General features: G+C 30.5%; 2 protein-coding genes across 2 annotated transcripts; one reads left to right on the top strand and one right to left on the bottom strand.

The window, feature by feature from the left end:
- Nucleotides 1-5287: 5287 nt before the first annotated feature.
- LOC100500021 (uncharacterized) lies at nt 5288-8441 on the top strand. The gene is given in 3 exon segments (NM_001248780.1): nt 5288-5309; nt 6635-6942; nt 8157-8441. Coding segments are annotated over 2 exon segments (366 nt in total). The 5' UTR covers nt 5288-5309; nt 6635-6660; the 3' UTR covers nt 8241-8441.
- A 7901-nt stretch (nt 8442-16342) lies between these two features.
- On the bottom strand, nt 16343-19541 carry LOC100788337 (O-fucosyltransferase 30). Its single transcript, XM_003543923.5, has 3 exons — nt 19225-19541; nt 18510-19052; nt 16343-17745 (listed from the first exon to the last, which is right to left on the bottom strand). Exons 2-3 carry the CDS (start codon nt 18953-18955, stop codon nt 16686-16688), a joined length of 1506 nt encoding a protein of 501 aa, XP_003543971.1. The 5' UTR covers nt 18956-19052; nt 19225-19541; the 3' UTR covers nt 16343-16685.
- Between the last annotated feature and the right edge of the window lie 748 nt (nt 19542-20289).

The following is a 20289-nucleotide window of genomic DNA, read 5'->3' as shown; positions in this document are numbered from 1 at the left end:
CCATAAATTATAGCTTTTTTGTCACTTCTTAAATGATTATTTTATATTTGGTATGAAATCAAGGAAAAAGATGAGATCAGGGAGATAGAGGAAAAGAAATTAAATCTGTTAGACAGGTGAATAAATTGTCTAATAAAGTTATCATTGAAGATCATAAAAAATATGATTTATATTTATAAGAATCAAATTAATATAATTTTTTTTATGAGAATCAAATTAATTCTTTTTAAATTTTAGAAGGATTACCGCAAGCATATTTGATCCTATTTTTATTCTCAAAGTAATAATTTTTTTTTTCATTTTATACATTGGAGTTTACAAATATAATTTCTCAACTTTTATCCAAAGGTATCCTTAATCAATTAATTGACTTTTCCTTTCGTTTCCAATTCACATTAGTTTATTTATTTCTATAAAGAAATGTGTGTATACATTCTAATGATATTTTTACTAATAAAAAGAGAGTAAGATATAAATATCATTAAATATGATTTTAGTTTTCCAAATATTAACTCGTAAGGATATTATGCATCTAAAAATAATTTTATTGCATTTGATCTTTAAAATTTTAAAAATACTTAACCCAAAGAAATATTAAAGAATGCAGTCAATGCACTGTAACAATGTTTTTCAATTTGTTTGATTGATAGTGTAAAATTCATTTTTTTTCCTTTTAATACTAACATTTCTTTTAATCAATAAATTTACAATAACCCACATTATTCAATTATTCAATTATTCAATCAATCAACTAGACCCTCTCAATTTCAAAACTAACGTCTAACTCTTATATGATGACAAAAGTTGAAGAATATGTATATAATGCAATAATTTGATAACAGCTAAGTCTTTTTCTTTTGTACCGGCCGGTCATTTGTTGAATGAGTCCATAAATATAATTATGATTAAACTAACTACTTTAGGATAGTTCAAAAATGAATAATAATTATCCCAAATTCTTCCACTGATGATATAAATAAATATGCTATGATAATATTATATATATATATATATATATATATATATATATATATATATATATATATATATATATATATATATATATATATATATATGCTCTGGGACCCGAACAAGATTCCCTTCTGTCCACACATAAAGCCTTTTTACATTCTCCATTTTCTTAGTTATCCAAACTTTCGTTCTTCAAATTTTGCTACCCAATTACTTAAGATCAGCAGATGAATTATAAAAAGTAAAGGTGACTTGAACTTCTTAAAGTTGATTGAAGTTTCAACTTTACAATGCTTTCAGGGACGGATCTAAAGGGGCAAACAGGGACCCTCCTTAATTAGGACTCTTTGTGTAAAATATATATATATATATATATATATATATATATATATATATATATATATATATATATATATATATATATATATATATATATATAATTAAAATTATAAAATAAAATATATCATAAAAAATAGATTTTGTTTAAATTTTGTATGATAATAGTTTATTTCTCTAATTTTATCCATAAAATTAATAATAAACATTTTTAAAACTTGTTATTAGAAGGGAAATATTTAAATAATCATGTAAAAAAAACTCAGCTCCCTTTAATACACACTTCTGGATCCATTCCTGAATACTCGTCGAATGTAACTGGATTAATGAAGAATTAAATTGATGACTGTAATACTATTTATAAATACCTTTTTATAATTAAATATTTAATTTGATCATTTTAATATTAAATATTAAATTCAGACTAAGAATGCCGTTTTTTTTTTTTTTGCTTAGCTAGATTCATGTAATGTTTCTTCTAATTGAATGCTTTGATTTGTTAGCACAAAATTATGCAAGCTAATTAGGCCATAAAAAATAAATGGTATTTGTAGATGGTGTTTCTATATATCATGTCATCCAGGGTCGTTGTCATGTTTGGAGTATATGTAGGTTTGTAGTCAGGTTTTCCTACTTTGCACCATCATTTCCATCCTTTCTTCACACACACATATAAATATATATATATATATATATATATATATATATATATATATATATATATATATATATATATATATGAACCTCCCCCTTTCCAATTCTGTCCCCACCTCTTTTAAAAAAAGTTATAAAAAAAAGACCGTGTGATCTATTGGGTTCTCAATGAGAGTTTATTAAGACAAGAGGAATAAGCATGGTGCATAAAAAAGGAAAGAGAGACGATGTATTAATGCCTATTGAGGGTGGCATGGATCCCAAAGACAACAATTAGACCAATTATGTTGTGTCATTTGACAACACCGTAAGAGGAGAGAAAGGTCATTAGGTAATCTCTTATTTTCTCACTTTCTCACGTTTTCCTCTCCCCATTCTTTCTCCTTTCTTTTCTTTTTTGCGATCTGCTGCTTCATTTTGTTCTATCTCACCGAGGGCACCTTGATCGTCGACGAGGTTCATGTGGATTGGACTGTGATGCATAGTTTGTTATTGTGTTTTGTTTTGGTTATTCTTCATCACATTCCTCATGACATTTTCGTTTTCTTTCGCTCTGCCGTCGTGCCACCGCCTCCCTAGCCTTGCACCGTCGGCCCCTGCACCGGTGGTGCCATAGAGGCATACCACCCTTTGTGATAGCGACCTCCTTTCTCATGTCATTTTGGGGTTAGGCAATTAGAGTTTTTCCAACCGTGTTGTTTAATTGTGGGTTGGAGCAGGTTGTCATGACCCGATTCCAACCCTAGCAAAAAAAAAGAGAAAACCTAAAAAAAGATTTTGTGAATATTACAATTGAACATTATTATCGTATAAATTTGTTCATTGCCACCCTTGACACCCTATTACATGAGCTCAATAATAGATTTTGTGACAATATGATGAAAATGTTTACTTTGAGTTCAATTTTAGATACTAAAGATCTTTACAAATCACTTGATGTGGAGAAAATTTATGATTTGACAACAAAGTTTTATCCAAATGATACAAGCTCAACATTATGAACTTGATGTTCCTTTTCATTAAGAATTGAGAAATCTATCAATAATTTTTTAGCTACGTCAAGAATTGGTGAAAACAAGAAAATATTTTACTTATCCTTTGATTGATCGGTTAATTTGTTTGGTGTTGACTCTCTCTGTTTCAACTATAGAGATCATTTTCTGCTTTGAAAATGGTGAAAAACAAACTCAAAAACAAGATGAATGATGAATTTTTAATTGATTGTTTGATTACCTATATTGAGAGAAAAATTACCGAAAAGTTTAATACAAATTATATCATTAATAAATTTTATGATATGAAAGAACGTCATACACTACTTAAATCAAAGATACACCATATTTTATTTATTATAATTTATTGTTTATTTAACATTTAACTTTTTGATCTCCTTAAATTGAATGCTGGATTCGTCCCTGTGTGTATAGACAGAGCATAGGAGGTTAAGTTCATCGTTAAGGGTGAATATTTTTAGTCCATATTTAAAACTTATAACATCACAATTACATATATTGGATTTGTAAAAAGTAAATTGTTTCTTATGCATAGAATAAAAAAAAGTGGATTTCTCTCTTTTTTTTAGTAAGAGAAAATAAGTATTATATCACCATTATTATTGCTATTATGATGGGAGCCCAAATTTTGAGAGACAAAATTAGTTAAAAAATCAAAAGTATAATGTATACATGAAATTTAATGTATAATTAATATTTTTATACATAAAAAATAAATATATTTGTATTGAGTACAAAAATAATGAATAAAAAGAAAAATATATTGAACGAATAAAGTAAAAGTTTTTATATATATATATATATAGGAAAAAAATTTGAGAGTCATCATGACTCACTCGCTCTCTCCCTCTGCCTGAGTATGGAAAGAATATGAAAAGAATAATTCCATCTCACTTTGCTAATTAAATGGAAGAAGAAAGAAAAAACTAAAAATAAAACATAAATTATGGATCAATTAAGTATAAGAATTTAAAATTTGAAAAGCATGAAAGTTTAAAATTAAAAACCATTCCATAGGAAACTTAGGCAGTGTTTTGTTAAATTACACTTCAGAGCATTTGAAATGAAAGTTTCTAAAATTGATGTGCGTCTCACATCTCAACATTCCTCTACTTTAATTAACTTTCACATGTTTTTTATTCCCTTAAATCAAGCAATAACTTAATTTAGTAACTTTGTATTTTGAAATACTAACAAAAATGTAACGACTATCTTTTTTTTTTTTTTTTTTTTACAACGGCTATCTTTGATGAATGAAACGTTGTGAGGAAGGAAAATTTTATCGAGATTTGGGAACAACCACCCCTTCATTGTGCCTTTTTAGCATAAGTAGGCGTCTAAGACAACCAATACTTATGCACGTGAGGAACATTATTGTGTTTGCCAGGCATGGATCATGGCCAATCCATGGATATTGCTGTCTGCCCAAAAACCAGCTCAGTTGATTGACTTTGCTTTACAACCACACTATAAAATTTCATTTTTTTAAAATAAAATAATTACTTTTATGTTTTTGAATAAATTTGGATTCTTTATAAATAGAGTAAATTATACTAGTATTTCTTATATTTTTCTAATTTGAGACCCATTTTTTTTGTCTCTTACAAAAAAATCATTTAATTGTTTAACTTATATTATACTCAAATTTTCTCATTTAATAATTTAACAAATATATGTTTAAAATATTCTTATCTTTTTTTCTCTTAACTTCATATAAGAACATGATAACATTTTTAATTTAAAAGTAATTTAATACTTTTTTTTATTCTAATTAGACGTGAATCTATATTGTTTGTACGTATGTGTTAATATTCTTATTTTTTCTGCTTTTTATTTCAATTTTTTATGTGTATTGAGTTATTTAGTTGCTATATTTTTAGTGGACGTATTTTCAGCCATATCTATTGGTTCAATATTTTGTTTTAAATTTTAGTATTTTTAACTTCTTTTTTTAAAATATTTATTTTTGATTGGCTCAATGAAAAACAGTGTTTTCTTTATTGGCAAATAAGAGTTAATCATTAAAAAAAATTGGTAAAAAAAGTTAATTCCTAAGATCAATTGTTTTATTTATTATTAAGTATTTAATAAAGATAATAGAATAATTTGATATTTTAATTAACACAACTTTAAGAGAAGGGACTGAAAGTAATATAAAAAAAGAAAGGATATTTGATGTAATTTAAGAAAAAACGTAAAGAGTGTGAATGTAATTTATTCTTATAAATATCAGTTTTTCTTATAGCTGTTACATAGTGGGTTAAGCCTCGCTTCTAACGTCACCGACTCAGTTGCTGTCAGCGAGTGAGTGAGTCGTTTCTCTGCAGCAACAAGGTACGAAAAGAAAAAAAAAAAACTTCAGATCTCACTCCTTTCTTTTTTTCCATTTCGATCCACACCATGTGCTACCTTATTTTCCTTTCTGGGTTTTAATCATCTATGTTTCATGTGCTGTTTTCTATTGTCTGATGATGATGTTCCTAGTTAACTCATTATGTTTTGTTTTGTTTTATTTTATTTTTTTATTTTCTGGTACGTTTTTTTTTCTTGCATGCTTGTTGGGTTTATTTTATCTTTTCATTTTGAGGCTAAAAAAGTTAGTGGGGTTTCTTTTTTTCTTTTTTCTTTTTCCAATGTTAGATTTGTTTGTTTTTAATTAGTTTGGACTGATGAGTGTGTGTTGGATTGTGAATCTTGTTGTGGCGTGTTCTTGTTTGTGTTTTTTTATGCTTGAATCGCTTAAAGATTGCTTGTTTAGCTTTGATTTGTTGATTGGTCACTTGTTCTCAGATTTAGCATCTGATCTCACTGGTTTTCTTATTCCATTCTGTGTCTTTTAAGTGTTTTGAGTCCATGCACTTTAGAAATAGCTAGATCAAAAGGGCCTGGTCCTGAAATGGTTTTGGGCTTGCTTGATCTGTGAAGAAAGAAGTGTATAAAGATGGAACTAGAAGGGATGCAATCGGATGAAGTTTTTATTGCATTGTAGGGTATAGAAGAAATGTGTCTGAGTTTCACGTTTCGTCTGATCTTTCTCAGTAATTTTATCCTCTTGAAGAGGATATATGCAGATGAAGGAAAATGAAAAGGAGATTTATGTTTTTGTAAAAAATGGCTATTTAGTTTCAAAGTATCCTGCAAATGTTCTACACAAAATGTTAACGCATGAAAAGAAATAGTAAAATAGTAATATTTATTCATCTTGGTTCTGCTCTTCGAAGTAAGGGATATGAAAACCTTTTGAATCATTTGGATGACCGCTATATGCATTGATTTAAATTTTCCCAATCCTCAAGCTTTTCATTTCCCTATTTATTTCATTTTTGACAACGGCTTTTTCCATTCTGCACACTGATAAGCTTACCCGTGTATGTAATTGAAAGATGAAAGATGGAGGCTGTATGTAATTGAAACTTTATAAATGTTCTTTATTAATGTAAAATAATCATCTGTGTGCATTAAAAACTAATCAACTTATTTACTTTGGGGTGCTTGGTAAATACTCCAAGGATTTGAATATGGTATCCACTGTTGATAATGGTTTCTTTTTGTTGAGTTCTGATAGCTCTTGGTTCTGTCTGCTGAAGCTATTGTTTTGTTATTCCGTGAATGTTGGTTGTGGAATTTCTTGTGACAAAAAATGTTGTGCTGCTATATAGGTTTAGCCACTCCAAACAGACGGGAAATGGGTCGTGGGGTCAGTGCTGGTGGTGGTCAGAGTTCCTTAGGTTATCTCTTTGGCAGTGGGGTGCCTGCCAGCAGTGCAAACAGTCAGCCTGCAAATGGTGCTCGCACTCAAAATGCTAGTGCTCCTTCACCACCAGTCGATAAGCAAAGTCCAGCACCAGCACCAGCACCAGCACCTGCATCATCACCAATTGATAAGCAAATTCCAGCTGGAATTCCTGGAAGTCTTAAAAACAATTACCATCGTGCTGATGGGCAAAACTGTGGCAACTTTCTTACTGTACTGCCCTTCTCAACTTATCTATTATGATTATTTTAATTTTAATTGTACTATGTAATTAGCTCTTGCTATTTTCTGCATATCTGCTCTTAATATGCTTGTTTGTTTCCACTTACATTAACCTAGGAAATACTAGAAAGCTTAATAGTAAAGTAGACAAGGATTGGAGTCTCCTCCTCTTGCATACCATTTCTAGTAATATTCAGTAAAAAGTAATGAAGGTGCAAAGTTAGTGTTCACAAGTTTTGGGACAAAACAAACTCTAAAAAGTAAAACAGAATTTCGAACTGCAGTAGTGCTACATTGTGGGCAATCCTATTACCATGCAAGTTAGTGAGATGTTGGAGTAACAAGAATTCTTTCTCCTGTTCTTGCATATCCATAAGATATAATATGCACTTTATGCTTGTTTTCTTAATTTTCTTGTTTATGTTGCTTGGATTATGAGTACTGTACTTGAAAATCAGTAGTTTATGTAATCCGAATTATTGGGTTTTGACTGACGAATAACCTAACAAAGCAACCTTAATCCTTAAGAATTAATATTTCTTTATCTCCTTCCCTAGTCCTGTTTAGAGTTATATGTACCATCTTCCTTTTTCTGTCTGTAAGTGCACGTGTGATATCTCATTTTACTTGATGACATGTGCTACAGAAATTGGTTCTACTCCTGTATTTTATTAGTGTTGCATGTAGCAATTTCATATTTTGTTTTTTATGGTGGCTTCCAAAAGAAATTTTCCTTATGATTTCATGCCTAATGCTTTGTTGATCATGGAAGTCTTTGTGTATCATGTTGATCTTTAATGTAAATACAGTTGTAATATGAGTTAAGTGAGAGGGTGAGCCTTGGTGCAATGGTAAGGTTGCTGCCTTGGGACCGATAGGTCTTTGCTTCCAAGGGCAAGGTTATGTACATTTACCTTTCCCTAGACCACACCTCACTAGTTGGGAGCCTTGTGCACCAGATCCTCCTTTTGTTTGAGTGTTAAGTGAAGCCAGCAGAGGTGTTTGATAATGCAATTTAATATACTTTTCAGCATAGTGAATTGTTAGGAATTTTTACATGGAGAGAAAGTACTAAACCAACAGCTAGCACAGCTAACTGTAACCACCTTTCTTTTACATTAAAGAATTGGTTTGATGCTTTAGGAATGAGCTTTTCTTATGGTACCGAGGAATTGTTCTTAATTGTTGTTTTGTGTTGGGTGCAGGATCGGCCATCTACCAAGGTTCATGCTGCCCCAGGTGGCGGATCTTCCTTGAATTACCTCTTTGGTGGTCCTCCAGGGAACTAATTCATCATTGTGATTCAAACCTACCATGTGATGTATCATGTGTAAAATAGATAGCTGCATTGTTTTAGTCCAGTGGACTTTGTTTCTTGTGCAATTGAACCTCTTGACAATGTTGGTGTGGCTTGATGGCCAAACTAAGCTGATTCATAGGTTTGTTGTTCTGTGCTATTGTGTGGGTTTCGATTAATGAAATTACTGCTCATAATCGTTCTCTTATCTTTATTATTGTGTTCATTTCATGATGCTGACTTTATTGAAATGACTCGGGTTTCATATATATCATTGGTCTTGTTCCATGTGATGGAATTATTAAGTAAAGCAGCAATGACGAAAAGTTCGTTTTCTTTGTTCCTAGACATGTATGAGAGTATTTGGTTTTTACTCATTTCTACTACTCATTGCAATTCTATTCGTGTTTCTGAGTATTAAAATGAATGAACGAGAATTCAAACATACCCTTTATTTTAACATTAACGAACTCGCTCCTTGGTGGTTAAGTTATTATCTAGGTTTTGGTTTGTTGTTTTTTAAATTGTATAAATGTTCTTTGGTGGTTAAGTTTGTGTACCGGACTTGAACTCAGACTCTTATGGGCATTGTGATAAGACAATCAACATATGGATTAGGTGACAGTTTTCTCGGTGGTTAAGTTAGTATGTAGGTTATGGTTTGTTTGTTTTTAAATCGAGTATCAAATGTTTTTTTTAGCTTTTCTTGTTCCAATCTTGGTCTTAATCTGTTTTAAATTTGATTGCACAAAACATCTATTTTTTTTCAAGGTTGTTAAAACTGGATCGATTGGTTCAATCAGTTGAATTGTGTTGGACAAGTGGCCTCAATAGCTTAAGACGAGGTAAATTAAGTCTTACAATTTTCACTATCAAACTTTTAACTTCATTCTAAAAGAGGCTTAGAATGCGGTTTTTTAAACATGCAAGATAAAATTGATTGCAATAACATAAATGAGATAAGGGAAGAGAGAAATGTAAACTCGATTTATACCGATTCGATATGTTCAGTTCTCAAGCAATTCACTTAAGATTTTTCATTATCTTTGTAAAAAAAAATTTACAACTTCTGAACACCCACGGAATCATTTTCCTTTGTAATAAGAAAACTCACAATTCAAGAGACAATCAATCTCTTGATTACAATTTATTTTTTGACAAGAACAGAAAGATTTTTATTCTTTAGAGTGGATAATATAATTTGAATTTACTTTCTGAGAAGAACAGAAAGATTTATCTCCTTTAAAATTTAAAGCATGTAATCGATTACCAAAAGTTTTGAATGTTTTATAACAGTCTTTAGAAATTTGAATTTAAATTTTAAAGCCTGTAATCGATTACAACTTGTGTATAATCGATTACCAGACATTAAAATTCAAATTTCAAGTCTAAAGAGTCATAACTCTTCAAAAAGTAATCGATTATCACATTTATGTAATCGATTATCATTAAGAAATTTTTGAAAATAACTCTCAAGAGTCACAACTGTTCAAGAAATTTTTGAATGATCATCAAAGGCTTATAAATAGGTGAATTAGGACACGAAATTTCTAAGAGAGCTTTTCTAAACATCATTGTCTTATCCTCTCAAAACCAAATTGTCTTATAACTCTCAAAATATTCCTTGGCCCAAACACTTGCAAATTTAATAAGGAATCTTGATCGATCTTCAATTGTAAAATCCTTCTCTTAAAGAGATAAACTTATTCTTCTTCTTATTCAAAGGGAATTGTTTAAGAGACGGATGGTCTCTTAAATTGTAAGGATGTCTGAACATAAGGGAAGGGTTGTCCCTGTGTGATTCAGACTTTGTAATAGACTTTTTACAAGATAGTGAAAATCTCAAGCGGGTTGCTTGGAGATTGGACGTAGGCACAGGGCGTGGCCGAACCAGTATAAAAATTGAGTTTACATTTTCTTTTCCCTTAAATTTCTTTTAATTATTGCAATTTATCTTATATTTTAAAGAAGTTTATTTTGAATTGTTCTTTGGGTAATTCATATTAAGAGTGCATTGTTAATCCAAAAGAGAGTTAAAATTTTAATTTGGCAAAGTTTTGTATCTTAATTCAATCCTCCTTCTTAAGATACTGAGGCCACTTGTCTAACAAGTGGTACCAAAGCGGAATTCTTGTCTAAAGTTTAAAAACTTCAAGAATAAATATAGCCTCATCTAACTTTCCATTTCCTGAGGAAAATTCTATTAATAGGCCTTTTGTTTTCAATGGCGAGGGTTATCACTATTGGAAAACCCGAATGCAGATCTTTATTGAAGCCATACATTTAAATATATGGGAAGTCATTGAATTTGGTCCCTTCATTCCTTCAATGGTAGTAGAAAATGCAACTATAGAAAAACTTAGAGAAGAATGGGATGATGATGAAAGAAGAAAGGAGAAGATTCCTCCTTATTCCCAAAATGTTATGAATGCAATCAACCAGGACATCTGAGAGTTGATTGCCCAAATTTCAGAAAAAGAATAGAAAAAATTGAAAAGAAACCTTTCAATGATAAGAAAGAAAAGAAGACTTACATCACTTGGGAAGACAATGATATGGATTCATCTGAAGATTCAGAAAATGAAGTTGTGAACTTGAGTCTGATGGCCAAAAATTATGAAAGTGATGAAGATGTTTCTTTGAAGAAGAGTTGGTACATAAATAACAGATGTTTTAAACACATGACAGGAGATGCATCAAAGATTATTCATATTTCTCCCAAAAATAGTGAACATGTGATCTATGGAGACAACAAATAAAGGTAAAATTGTTGGAATTGAAAAAATAGGTACAAATTCCTCTAACTCCATAGAAAATGCTTCACTTATTGATGATATTAAGCATAGTTTATTAAGTATTCATCAATTATGTGATAAAGACCACTTATCCAACAAGAGGATTTTAATGTTTGTCTATTTTTTATTATTTTTGCTTATGATTGTTAATTTTTGGATTGAGTTTTTATTCTTGTTTTCTACTTGAGTTTTGATTGTTTTTGATAATTATGTTTGATTGTCTATGATGATTGTGTTTAAGAGTTATATTGATTGTCTTTGATGATTGATTTTGATGATTGTGTTTGAAGGTTATGTTGATTATTGATTACTTTTGATGATTGTTTTTTATGATTGCTTTTGATTGAGTTTTTGATTGTCTATGATGATTGTGTTTGAGAGTTATGTTGATTGTCTTTGATGATTGTGTTTGAAGTTTATGTTGATTATTGATTACTTTTGATGATTGTTTTTTTAATTATTATATATTTTGATTGTTTTATACTGGATATGTATTTTTGTTTTTGGTATCACTTGACTCTCATATACTGCAACAAGCGGTAACATTTTCTTTTAGGCTATGAAATGATACTTGTACGGTATGACATTCTCTAATCTTTTAATTCATTATAAATTACTGAATGGTTTTCTCTTCTCTGCTCATGATTTGTTTTTTATGTTGACAAAGGGGGAGAGATAGATAAAAGATAAGATAGTAAGGGAAAATTATCTATTTTTTATGAGACAGTTTTTTATATATGAAATATTCAACTATCTCATATAAGCAATCATTGTAAAATCAAGGAGGAGTAAATTATACGGATAGATAATTTTGATGATGCTAAAGAAGAATCAAACAAGGTTGCTTCAAAGGTTAAGCATTGCTTCAAGATTAATACAAGGTTGCTTCAACAAACAAAGCCTTGCTCCAAGATTAACTCAAAATCAAGCTTTGCCTCAAAACAAAGTGTTTTCAAGACATCCAAGGCTCTGGTAATCGATTACCAGGCAGTGTAATCGATTACTAGAAGACAATTTTGAAAAATAGATGTTAAAAAGAGTTTTGAATTTGAATTTTAAACCTGTAATCGATTATCGGATGTTTGTAATCGATTACCAGTAACGGAACTCTTAAAATTCAAATTCAAAAGTCATGACCCTTCAAAATATAATTGTATAATCGATTACCAGAAACTTGTAATCGATTACCAGTGAAAAATACAATTTGAAGTTCATGGATGAACTCTCAATAGATTTGCAAGTGTTAGCCCAAGAGTTGTTGATAGATCATTTGACAATGAAGTTCTCTTGAAATATCTCTCTTTTACTTTTTGAAGCAATGCTTAACCTTTGAAGCAACCTTGTTTGATTCTTCTTTGACATCATCAAAATTATGTATTCATACATTCACATTCTCCCCCTTTTTGATGATGACCAATCATCATCAAGTGAATTCTTTTCGACATCATCAAAGCATGCATGATTCACATTCTTCCCCTTTTTGACGATACCACTCATTATCAAGCAAATTCTTTTTTACATCATCAAAATCTGCATGATTTACAAATTGAGGACTAGTCACTTAGCTAGGTGATTGATTTGAAGACTCTTAAAATTGGAGCAATTGAGAGAATTGGTCAAATTGGTATAAAATTGGCCAAAATTGGTATTGGATTGGTTTTTTTTAGAATTTTTAATTTTTATTTAATCTAAAATATTTTAAAGACAAATAAAAATACATTATTAAATATTTTAGATAAGTATCAATTATTTTTTCAATTATTATTAGATTTTTTATCTTATGAAATATATAATTGAGTTATTTATATTAGTTTATAGTTTTTAGATCTTGATTTTTTATAAGTTTAATTTTTTTTAATACTTAAAATATTGTATAATTTTAATGGTAAAACAGTTTAATGAACGATTGAATCATTGAATCTTAAATTAATATTCATTCATAGCTGATTTTAAGTTAGTATGTAGGTTATTTGTTGTTTTTAAATTGTGTAACAAATGTTTTTAGCTTTTCTTGTTCCAATCTTGATCCTAATCTGTTTTAAATTTGATTGCATAGACTCTTAAAAATGGAGCATTTAAGAATGGGTCAAATTGGTATAAAATCGGCCAAAATTGATATTGGACTGGTCTTTTTAGTATTTTCAATTTTTATTTAATCAAAAATATTTTAAAGATAAATACACATACATTCTTAAATATTTTACACAAGTATTAATTATTTTTTCAATTATTATTAGATTTTTTATCTTATGAAATAGATAATTTAGTTATTTATACTAATTTATAATTTTTTAGATTTTGATTTTTTATAAGTTTAAATTTTTTTTAATACTTAAAACATTATATAATTTTAAAGGTAAAACGGTTCAACCACGAATCAATTACGGTTGAATCATTGAATCTTAAATTATCTTTATAGGTTCATTCATCATGTTTTAAGTTAGTATGTAGGTTATGGTTTGTTGTTTTCAAACCGTGTATCAAATGTTTTTAGCTTTTTTTGTTCCAATCTTGATGCTAATCTGTTTTAAATTTGATTGCACAAAACACCTATTTTTTCAAGGTTGTTAAAATTGGATTGATTGGTTCAATCGGTTAAATTGGAAACTGGTCATCCGGTTTAAAATTGGAGTGTCTTAAAACTGATCAAATCGGTATAAAACTGGCCAAAATTGGTATTAAAGTGGTCTTTCTAGTTTTTTCATTTTTTATTTAATCTAAAATATTTTTAAGATAAATAAAAATACATTCTTAAATACTTCACATAAGTATCAACTATTTTTTAAAATTATTATTAGATTTTTTTTATCTTATGAAATATAAAATTTAGTTATTTATACTAATTTATAATTTTTTAGATATTGATTTTTTATAAGTTTAAATTTTTTTATTACTTAAAACATCATATAATATTAAATCTTAAATCAATATCTTTATCGGTTCAATCATCAATCTGATTTTAAAAACAATAAATTTTTTTACTTATCGGGTCCAATTTCCATTATTTATATGTTTGTTGTAGTTGTTTCTAGAGTTTGTTGGTTTTGTGTTTTTCTTAGTTGTGTTGGACAAAATGTGTTACCATAGGATAGGATAGAATGTGATTTTTATATTATGCTTTGTATCCTTCTAAAAATTATAATTTGATTTTATTAATATAATGAAAGAGAATGGAAACAAACCAAATGTTTTGTTTTCTTTACATAAACACAAAGCCAAACATAATGACAAAAATCAATTAATTAAGAAAATCATAAATATTTAAATAATATCATTAAATGATTAAAATCACCATTAAAAAAATTATATTATCAAACTTTGTCCCTCCAAAATTTTTTTGTCAAGCTTCACTACTGCTAAAATCAATTATGAACTCTTCTTCACTATGAAACCAAATATGTAAAAATATATCCAAAATCAATTCTAGACTCAAAACTAAGATTGTTTTTGTCAAAATATTCTCTCAAAATCCCAATCCAATACACCCCCTAAAATATGTTTTTTGTCTCTTTAATGTTAAAAAAGTATGATTTTATCCTTGTAAAATTTTAGGTCCATTTTTTGTTCCTATAAAATTATAATGTATCACTTTTTCACCCAGAATTAAATTTGGAGTCATCCAAACCTATTTCTCTGACATCTAACCATAAAAATGAGTCACATGTAACTCTATTATTAGTTTCTCTCTCATATTCTCTCTCCTTTCTCGATTGTTTTGCATGGGTAGTCTATGAAGATTTTTTGCTTAATTCCTTCTACAATGTCCATTCATCCACCGAACATCATTGACAAAGTAAAGCCATACAAAAAAATTGACACAACCACAACGACAAACACAAGGGGTTCTTCTCATAATGTTCTAATGGAAGCCTCCATTGGTTTAGGAAGTTCACATAATCATAGTTTCTACCGCACATATTATGTCAAGAAACTGGAAAACTTTCTGAAATACATTTTAAATGCATTCCAAAAAATAATTCTACAGAGAACTAACATAGGAAAAAAAAAGGGAAATTAGGGAACATAAAATTGTTGGAAAAGAGTCTCCATGGTCGAGGTAAGGGGCGACGACGTGCACCAGACTCAGGTCAGGGGTGGCGACAACACTCCAAGGTGTGCAATTTGGATCTGAACGTTCTCGCCGTTGCATTTCTGGGCTCAGCCACTGTCCTAGACCAAATCTACCGCTATCCCGCTTTCTGGAATCCCTAATCCCCAAATCATAATATGTGACTTTTGAAACATCAAGTTGTTTGAGTTTTCTTCTTTTGAATCCCTAAGCCTCATATCAGTGGCAGGGTGAAATCAAGAGAGGTGGTGTGGTGGGCGGGGAATGAAAGAAATGTTGAGGTTGACAAAAAAAAGATGACGATCAGACTAGCAGAGTTGGATCATTGGAGGAGTCGAGGTGGCATGCCTTTGGATTTCTACATCAATTACTGTTATAACCAATGTAAAAAAGTTGAAAAAAATAACATAACCTGCCATGTAGGTTTGTGTATAGGCTTGGGTTACTTGAACCTACGTCCAGACCAAAGTAATAGTTTTAATTTTGTAACGATGAAAAACATATCAAAATTTTTACAGAAATGAAAACCAGACTTTTTCAATTTTATAAGAACGAAAAACATATTTTAACTCATAATCAATTACAGACTTACCCATTTACCTTATAATTCAAAAGAGACTACACATTCATACTTCATATAGTTGTAAATTAACATGCCTCTTCACCTTGATGAGGAAGAAATTTAGTGGTATGAAGAAGCAAAATACTCAACTTGCTCAATACAGTTGAAATGCTTAGGCATCGGAACCATTGTGAAGTCATAGAGAAGGTTACCAGCTCCGCAACAACTCAAGATAGAAGAGGAAAAGGTGGGTTGGCTAGTTGGGGAGGCAAAAGGGCATGTTATGGTCCAAACAGTGACAACTTAGTACACTGCCTTTAGTTAAATGTCGCATAGGTGAAAAGAGGAGCAAGAAACAAAGTCAAATCCCCCCCATGTAACTAACTACCCATGCATTCAGTAAAATAAAGCATGTAAGAATAACAAAGCTAACAGAAATCTCACAAAGTGCTAATTTCCTTCATGGTTTAAATTAATATTTCCTCCTTCATTCATACTTTTGGTTTTGGGTATATCAATTACCAAACAATAAGGGCGAGCCCGAATTAACTATTTTTGTAAGAAAAACAGAGAAAAAAACAGAAGTGCTTTTTTGCATCAAGAAAGTATGCTTGGAATGGCTGACAATTTCAGTTTTTAGAAGGAAAAAAAATGTAATTTTCAGGTGCTTTGTAAAAGTGCTTCTTTATTGTGAAGAAATTGCTATTTTTGTTGGAAAAGAAAGAAGTTTTTTCAATTAGGCAGTAAGATGAACAACCCTTAACCTTTTGGAAACAATATGCATAGCAGAGTTTCATACCAAAAATAAGAACAATGCCCTTGACATTTGAGTGTCTGTCTCCTAAGAAATGACTGATGTTTGGCATAGCTGACTAGTCGTCAAAATTTGGGAAAAGAATAGATAACTCAGAACTTGGCTTATTCAATCATCTCCTGGGTACAAACATGATTGAACTTTCACCCCATCAATCCACAAAACCCTATTAACATAAGTTATTTTCCACAAAGCCATCAACATTGCTGGGAGCTTGAGCCAAATTTTCTCATTAGTTCTATATTTTCAGCAATTGTTGATCCAGGAGTTCCAATAAAACCAAGAGATGCACAGCTACATACAGTCTGCTCAACATAAAGAAGTAGATCTGGTAGTCTCTGACTGGAACAATACCTTTTACTAATTGTACTATCTGAATTTGAAATGAACCTCTGTCCATGACCCGCTGCCATGAGTTTTATGGCTGCTCGCCTAACCAACTTATCATTCTCTTTCAAGAAATGTACCTTATAGTTATGTTTGTCACTAATTAAATCACTTAAATAAGTACCAGTCCAATTATCTCCAGGAAGATCAGTCATTATAAAAATATGAACGGGTAGAGGGCCTTCCTTCCTCAAAGATTCGATTTTTTGCCTTAATCCGTGAAAGGTAGCCTTTTGATGATTCTTAAACTGCCCGTCCAACAGTCTAAGTTGTGCACAAAGAAATGGAGCCTTTATGGTTTCTTTAACGAACTGCTTTCCAGCAATCATAATTTCTGGGACAAATGGAAGATGTTTAATCTTGTCCATCAATGATCGAAACCTCTGATCCTGATGAGATTCATGAATATCAACATATAGTTCAGAACCTTTGTATGCGGCAGAGAACAGGCTTCCAAATGCTAGCAGTGAGGCTGATTCAACTTCAGAACCAGGTCCAAGAGTCTTAAATACATCTTTCCGTCTCCGAACATATGATATTTTCTTTTTTTGCTTCAGTTGTTCATCCGCTTGGAATGAATCTAACTTTCCGTCTTCATGGCCATCTGTATGGAAAGTCCATATTGTAGTTCTGCAATCTTCATTGACGGCATATATACACTTTTCAATACTACCATGGAGCCCAGCTAGCAGAGATCCACATTGTTTTAGGCTTTCAGAAACAGAGGACTGCAACTTTGTATCTTTTACGCAAGCCAAATCTAAGCTGATGCCACACCATATTGACACAAAATCCCTAAGATCAATCACTCGAACAAGAGAGGGAGAAACTAATGATGAGACATCTATAATTTCAGCAATGGAGATATACCTGCGAGAAAAATCAACAAATAAATTCATACAGTTAACCAAGTGAACTGCAGTTTCAAATATAAAATTCCATCAGACAGAAACCATGGAAGAAAGGTATTCATGCCTTTGAAAGTTACAGCCGCCGTTATCATGATACAAAAGGAAACCTTATCAATTATATATGAACCAAAAAGCAAGCAACTGGTAGAAATAATTTTGCAATGTGAAAATCATGTAATAGAAAAGAGCAAAGTGGTCAGTATCTCTGATTGTAATGGAAATAGCTTAAAATATCCCTATTCTTTCCCTGAATCCGACTATTAAGAGATATGTCATTTCTTAAAATATCCTACATACATTGGCAGGAATAGGGGAAGGGGACAGATTTATCTTGATGGGAGCAGAGTATTATTAATGTTTATAATGCTATAATAGGTATGATAAAAAAAATTCACACAAAGAAGAAGAAGGATACAAAATAACTATGGTTGATGCATTGGATATTATACCTCTTGGACCAGAACTTCAACTTCACTCAAATTTATGCTAAATAAATTATGACCTGGGACTAATCATTTATTAAGACTTAAAGAGAACACAACAAACTTATTATCTTTCTTGTTTCTTTTAAGTAAAATCAAATTTTAATAGATCCATTCAATCTCATCTTGATCATACTAACATGTATGTCCACACTCTCATAAATTGCTTCCAACCTTCTTCACCAGCCATTTCACAAATACACAAATCATAAATTGACAACAAGTGACAAAACCTACTAACCTTCGACTCTGGACAAGCTCAATCACATGATCCCAAACAGAAATTCGAACATCCTTGGGATCCACTACGCGAAACTTCGGACAGCTACCTAGGGCAACAGCATGGTGATCCAGAATGGGAGGAACCACCAAAGTCCGATTCAGTATCCCCGCCATCAGAACAGCATTCTTGAACTCCGAAAGCTGGTTGCTGAACCCGCTGTGAGGCGCATACCACACGAATTTCTCCCCTAAGGCGAGGGCTTGCCCGGAGCATTGAGGGGCATGTGACATTGTTGAAGTTTTGGACAATCCATTGAACTGGGAATCAGGTTTTGCATAGTAGCGATACAAAACCAAGAAGGAGAGGCATATGACAAGGGCAAAAACAGGAATGAGTGGAAATCTGTAAAGGGGTTTTCTTTTAGACAACATTCTGGTTGGTGGGTTGGGATTCAAAGTGTTCATGGGAATGCAAACGTGATACACAGTGATAAATTCCCCACATCCAGGTAAGTTTGCAGAGAAGAATTGGGCTTAGTCATAATCAGAAACTTTCAAATTCCTGAAACAAATTCTTAAGTAATTAATAAAAATAATGAAAAAGGGGTCCGTAAGAAACAAAACCCACGACAAAATCAGATTTTTTGAAACAGAAACGGATGTTGTCACTAATGACTAAACTACCCAGTACCCAGAATTGGTTTTCTTCAGAGACAGACAGGGAAAGTACTCACTTGGTCGAATTGCGTTTCGGAGAGAAGAGTGGTTTGTGATGATTTTATGAATGTAGACGATGATGATTCACGGCTCAAATTGAGATAGATATCGATAAAGGGTGGTGACTGGTGAGATCGGATTCGGAAGAACTAGCAGAGCAAATGGGCCACTTTCCTTTCGTTAGACCCTCTCATACGCAGTTTGTTATTGAGAACCCCAAATCGGTGCATGAAATTTCACTGGTTACTCCTATGTCATCATGTCATGTTAAGCTTGAAACTGGATTATCTGTTTGCCCGACTCTCACTGTAAAAACAAGGGCTAAAATACATTTTTCAAAGAATCCAAACCTAATAGTACCATTAATTTTAATGTAACCAACACTGTTTAGGTTCGAATTTTAAGTTGATTAACAAATAAATTAGGTTAGAAGGAAAATATTTATTTTGAATGTGTTTATGATTTCCTACTTCTCCTTCTGAATATTTTATATCAATAATATTGTTGAGAAAAAGAAAAGTTTAATGTAATGTAGAATTATAATTTGCTCTCATAATGTATAAAAACACTTACAAATTGTAAAATAAAATGAATAGTAACTCATTTGATATTTCCAATTAGTTAATAGTATATATTATTTTTTTACATTTATATATATATATATATATAATTAATCTCATTTTTAATTTAAAAATAATTTTAAATAAATTTTAAAAAATAAGTTAAAGTTATTTTATATTTATATTTTTAGCATAATTTAACGTTTATATATTAAAAAATCATAATATTAATGTTTTGTATTCAAATATAATAAAAATAAATATATAATTTGACGGTAAATATTTTTATTACGTTAGGTAGGAAGTAAAAGAATAGAAAATCCTTTTTTATTATAAAACTATATCAAAATAGAAATTATTTTTTAATTTATTTTATTTTATCATTAGTTAAAATTGATATATTACAAACTTAATTATATCATCAAAAATTAAGAATATTTTTAGAGTTTAATGATCCTTCACAATGTAAAATAATTTTATATTAAATAATCAGAAATCACCCATTGTTATTAATGAGTTATG

Source organism: Glycine max, chromosome 13 (genome assembly GCF_000004515.6).
Source record: "Glycine max cultivar Williams 82 chromosome 13, Glycine_max_v4.0, whole genome shotgun sequence".
Taxonomy (NCBI): Eukaryota; Viridiplantae; Streptophyta; class Magnoliopsida; order Fabales; family Fabaceae; genus Glycine; species Glycine max.
This window is presented reverse-complemented; position numbering and strand designations above follow the sequence as displayed.

Bases quoted from the DNA above. Each gene is read 5' to 3' on its own strand.
- LOC100788337 (XM_003543923.5), bottom strand. From the start codon at position 18,955: ATGAACACTTTGAATCCCAACCCACCAACCAGAATGTTGTCTAAAAGA. The intron at 17,746-18,509 runs GTTAGTAGGTTT...TTTTTCTCGCAG, and splicing joins GAGCTTGTCCAGAGTCGAAG to GTATATCTCCATTGCTGAAA.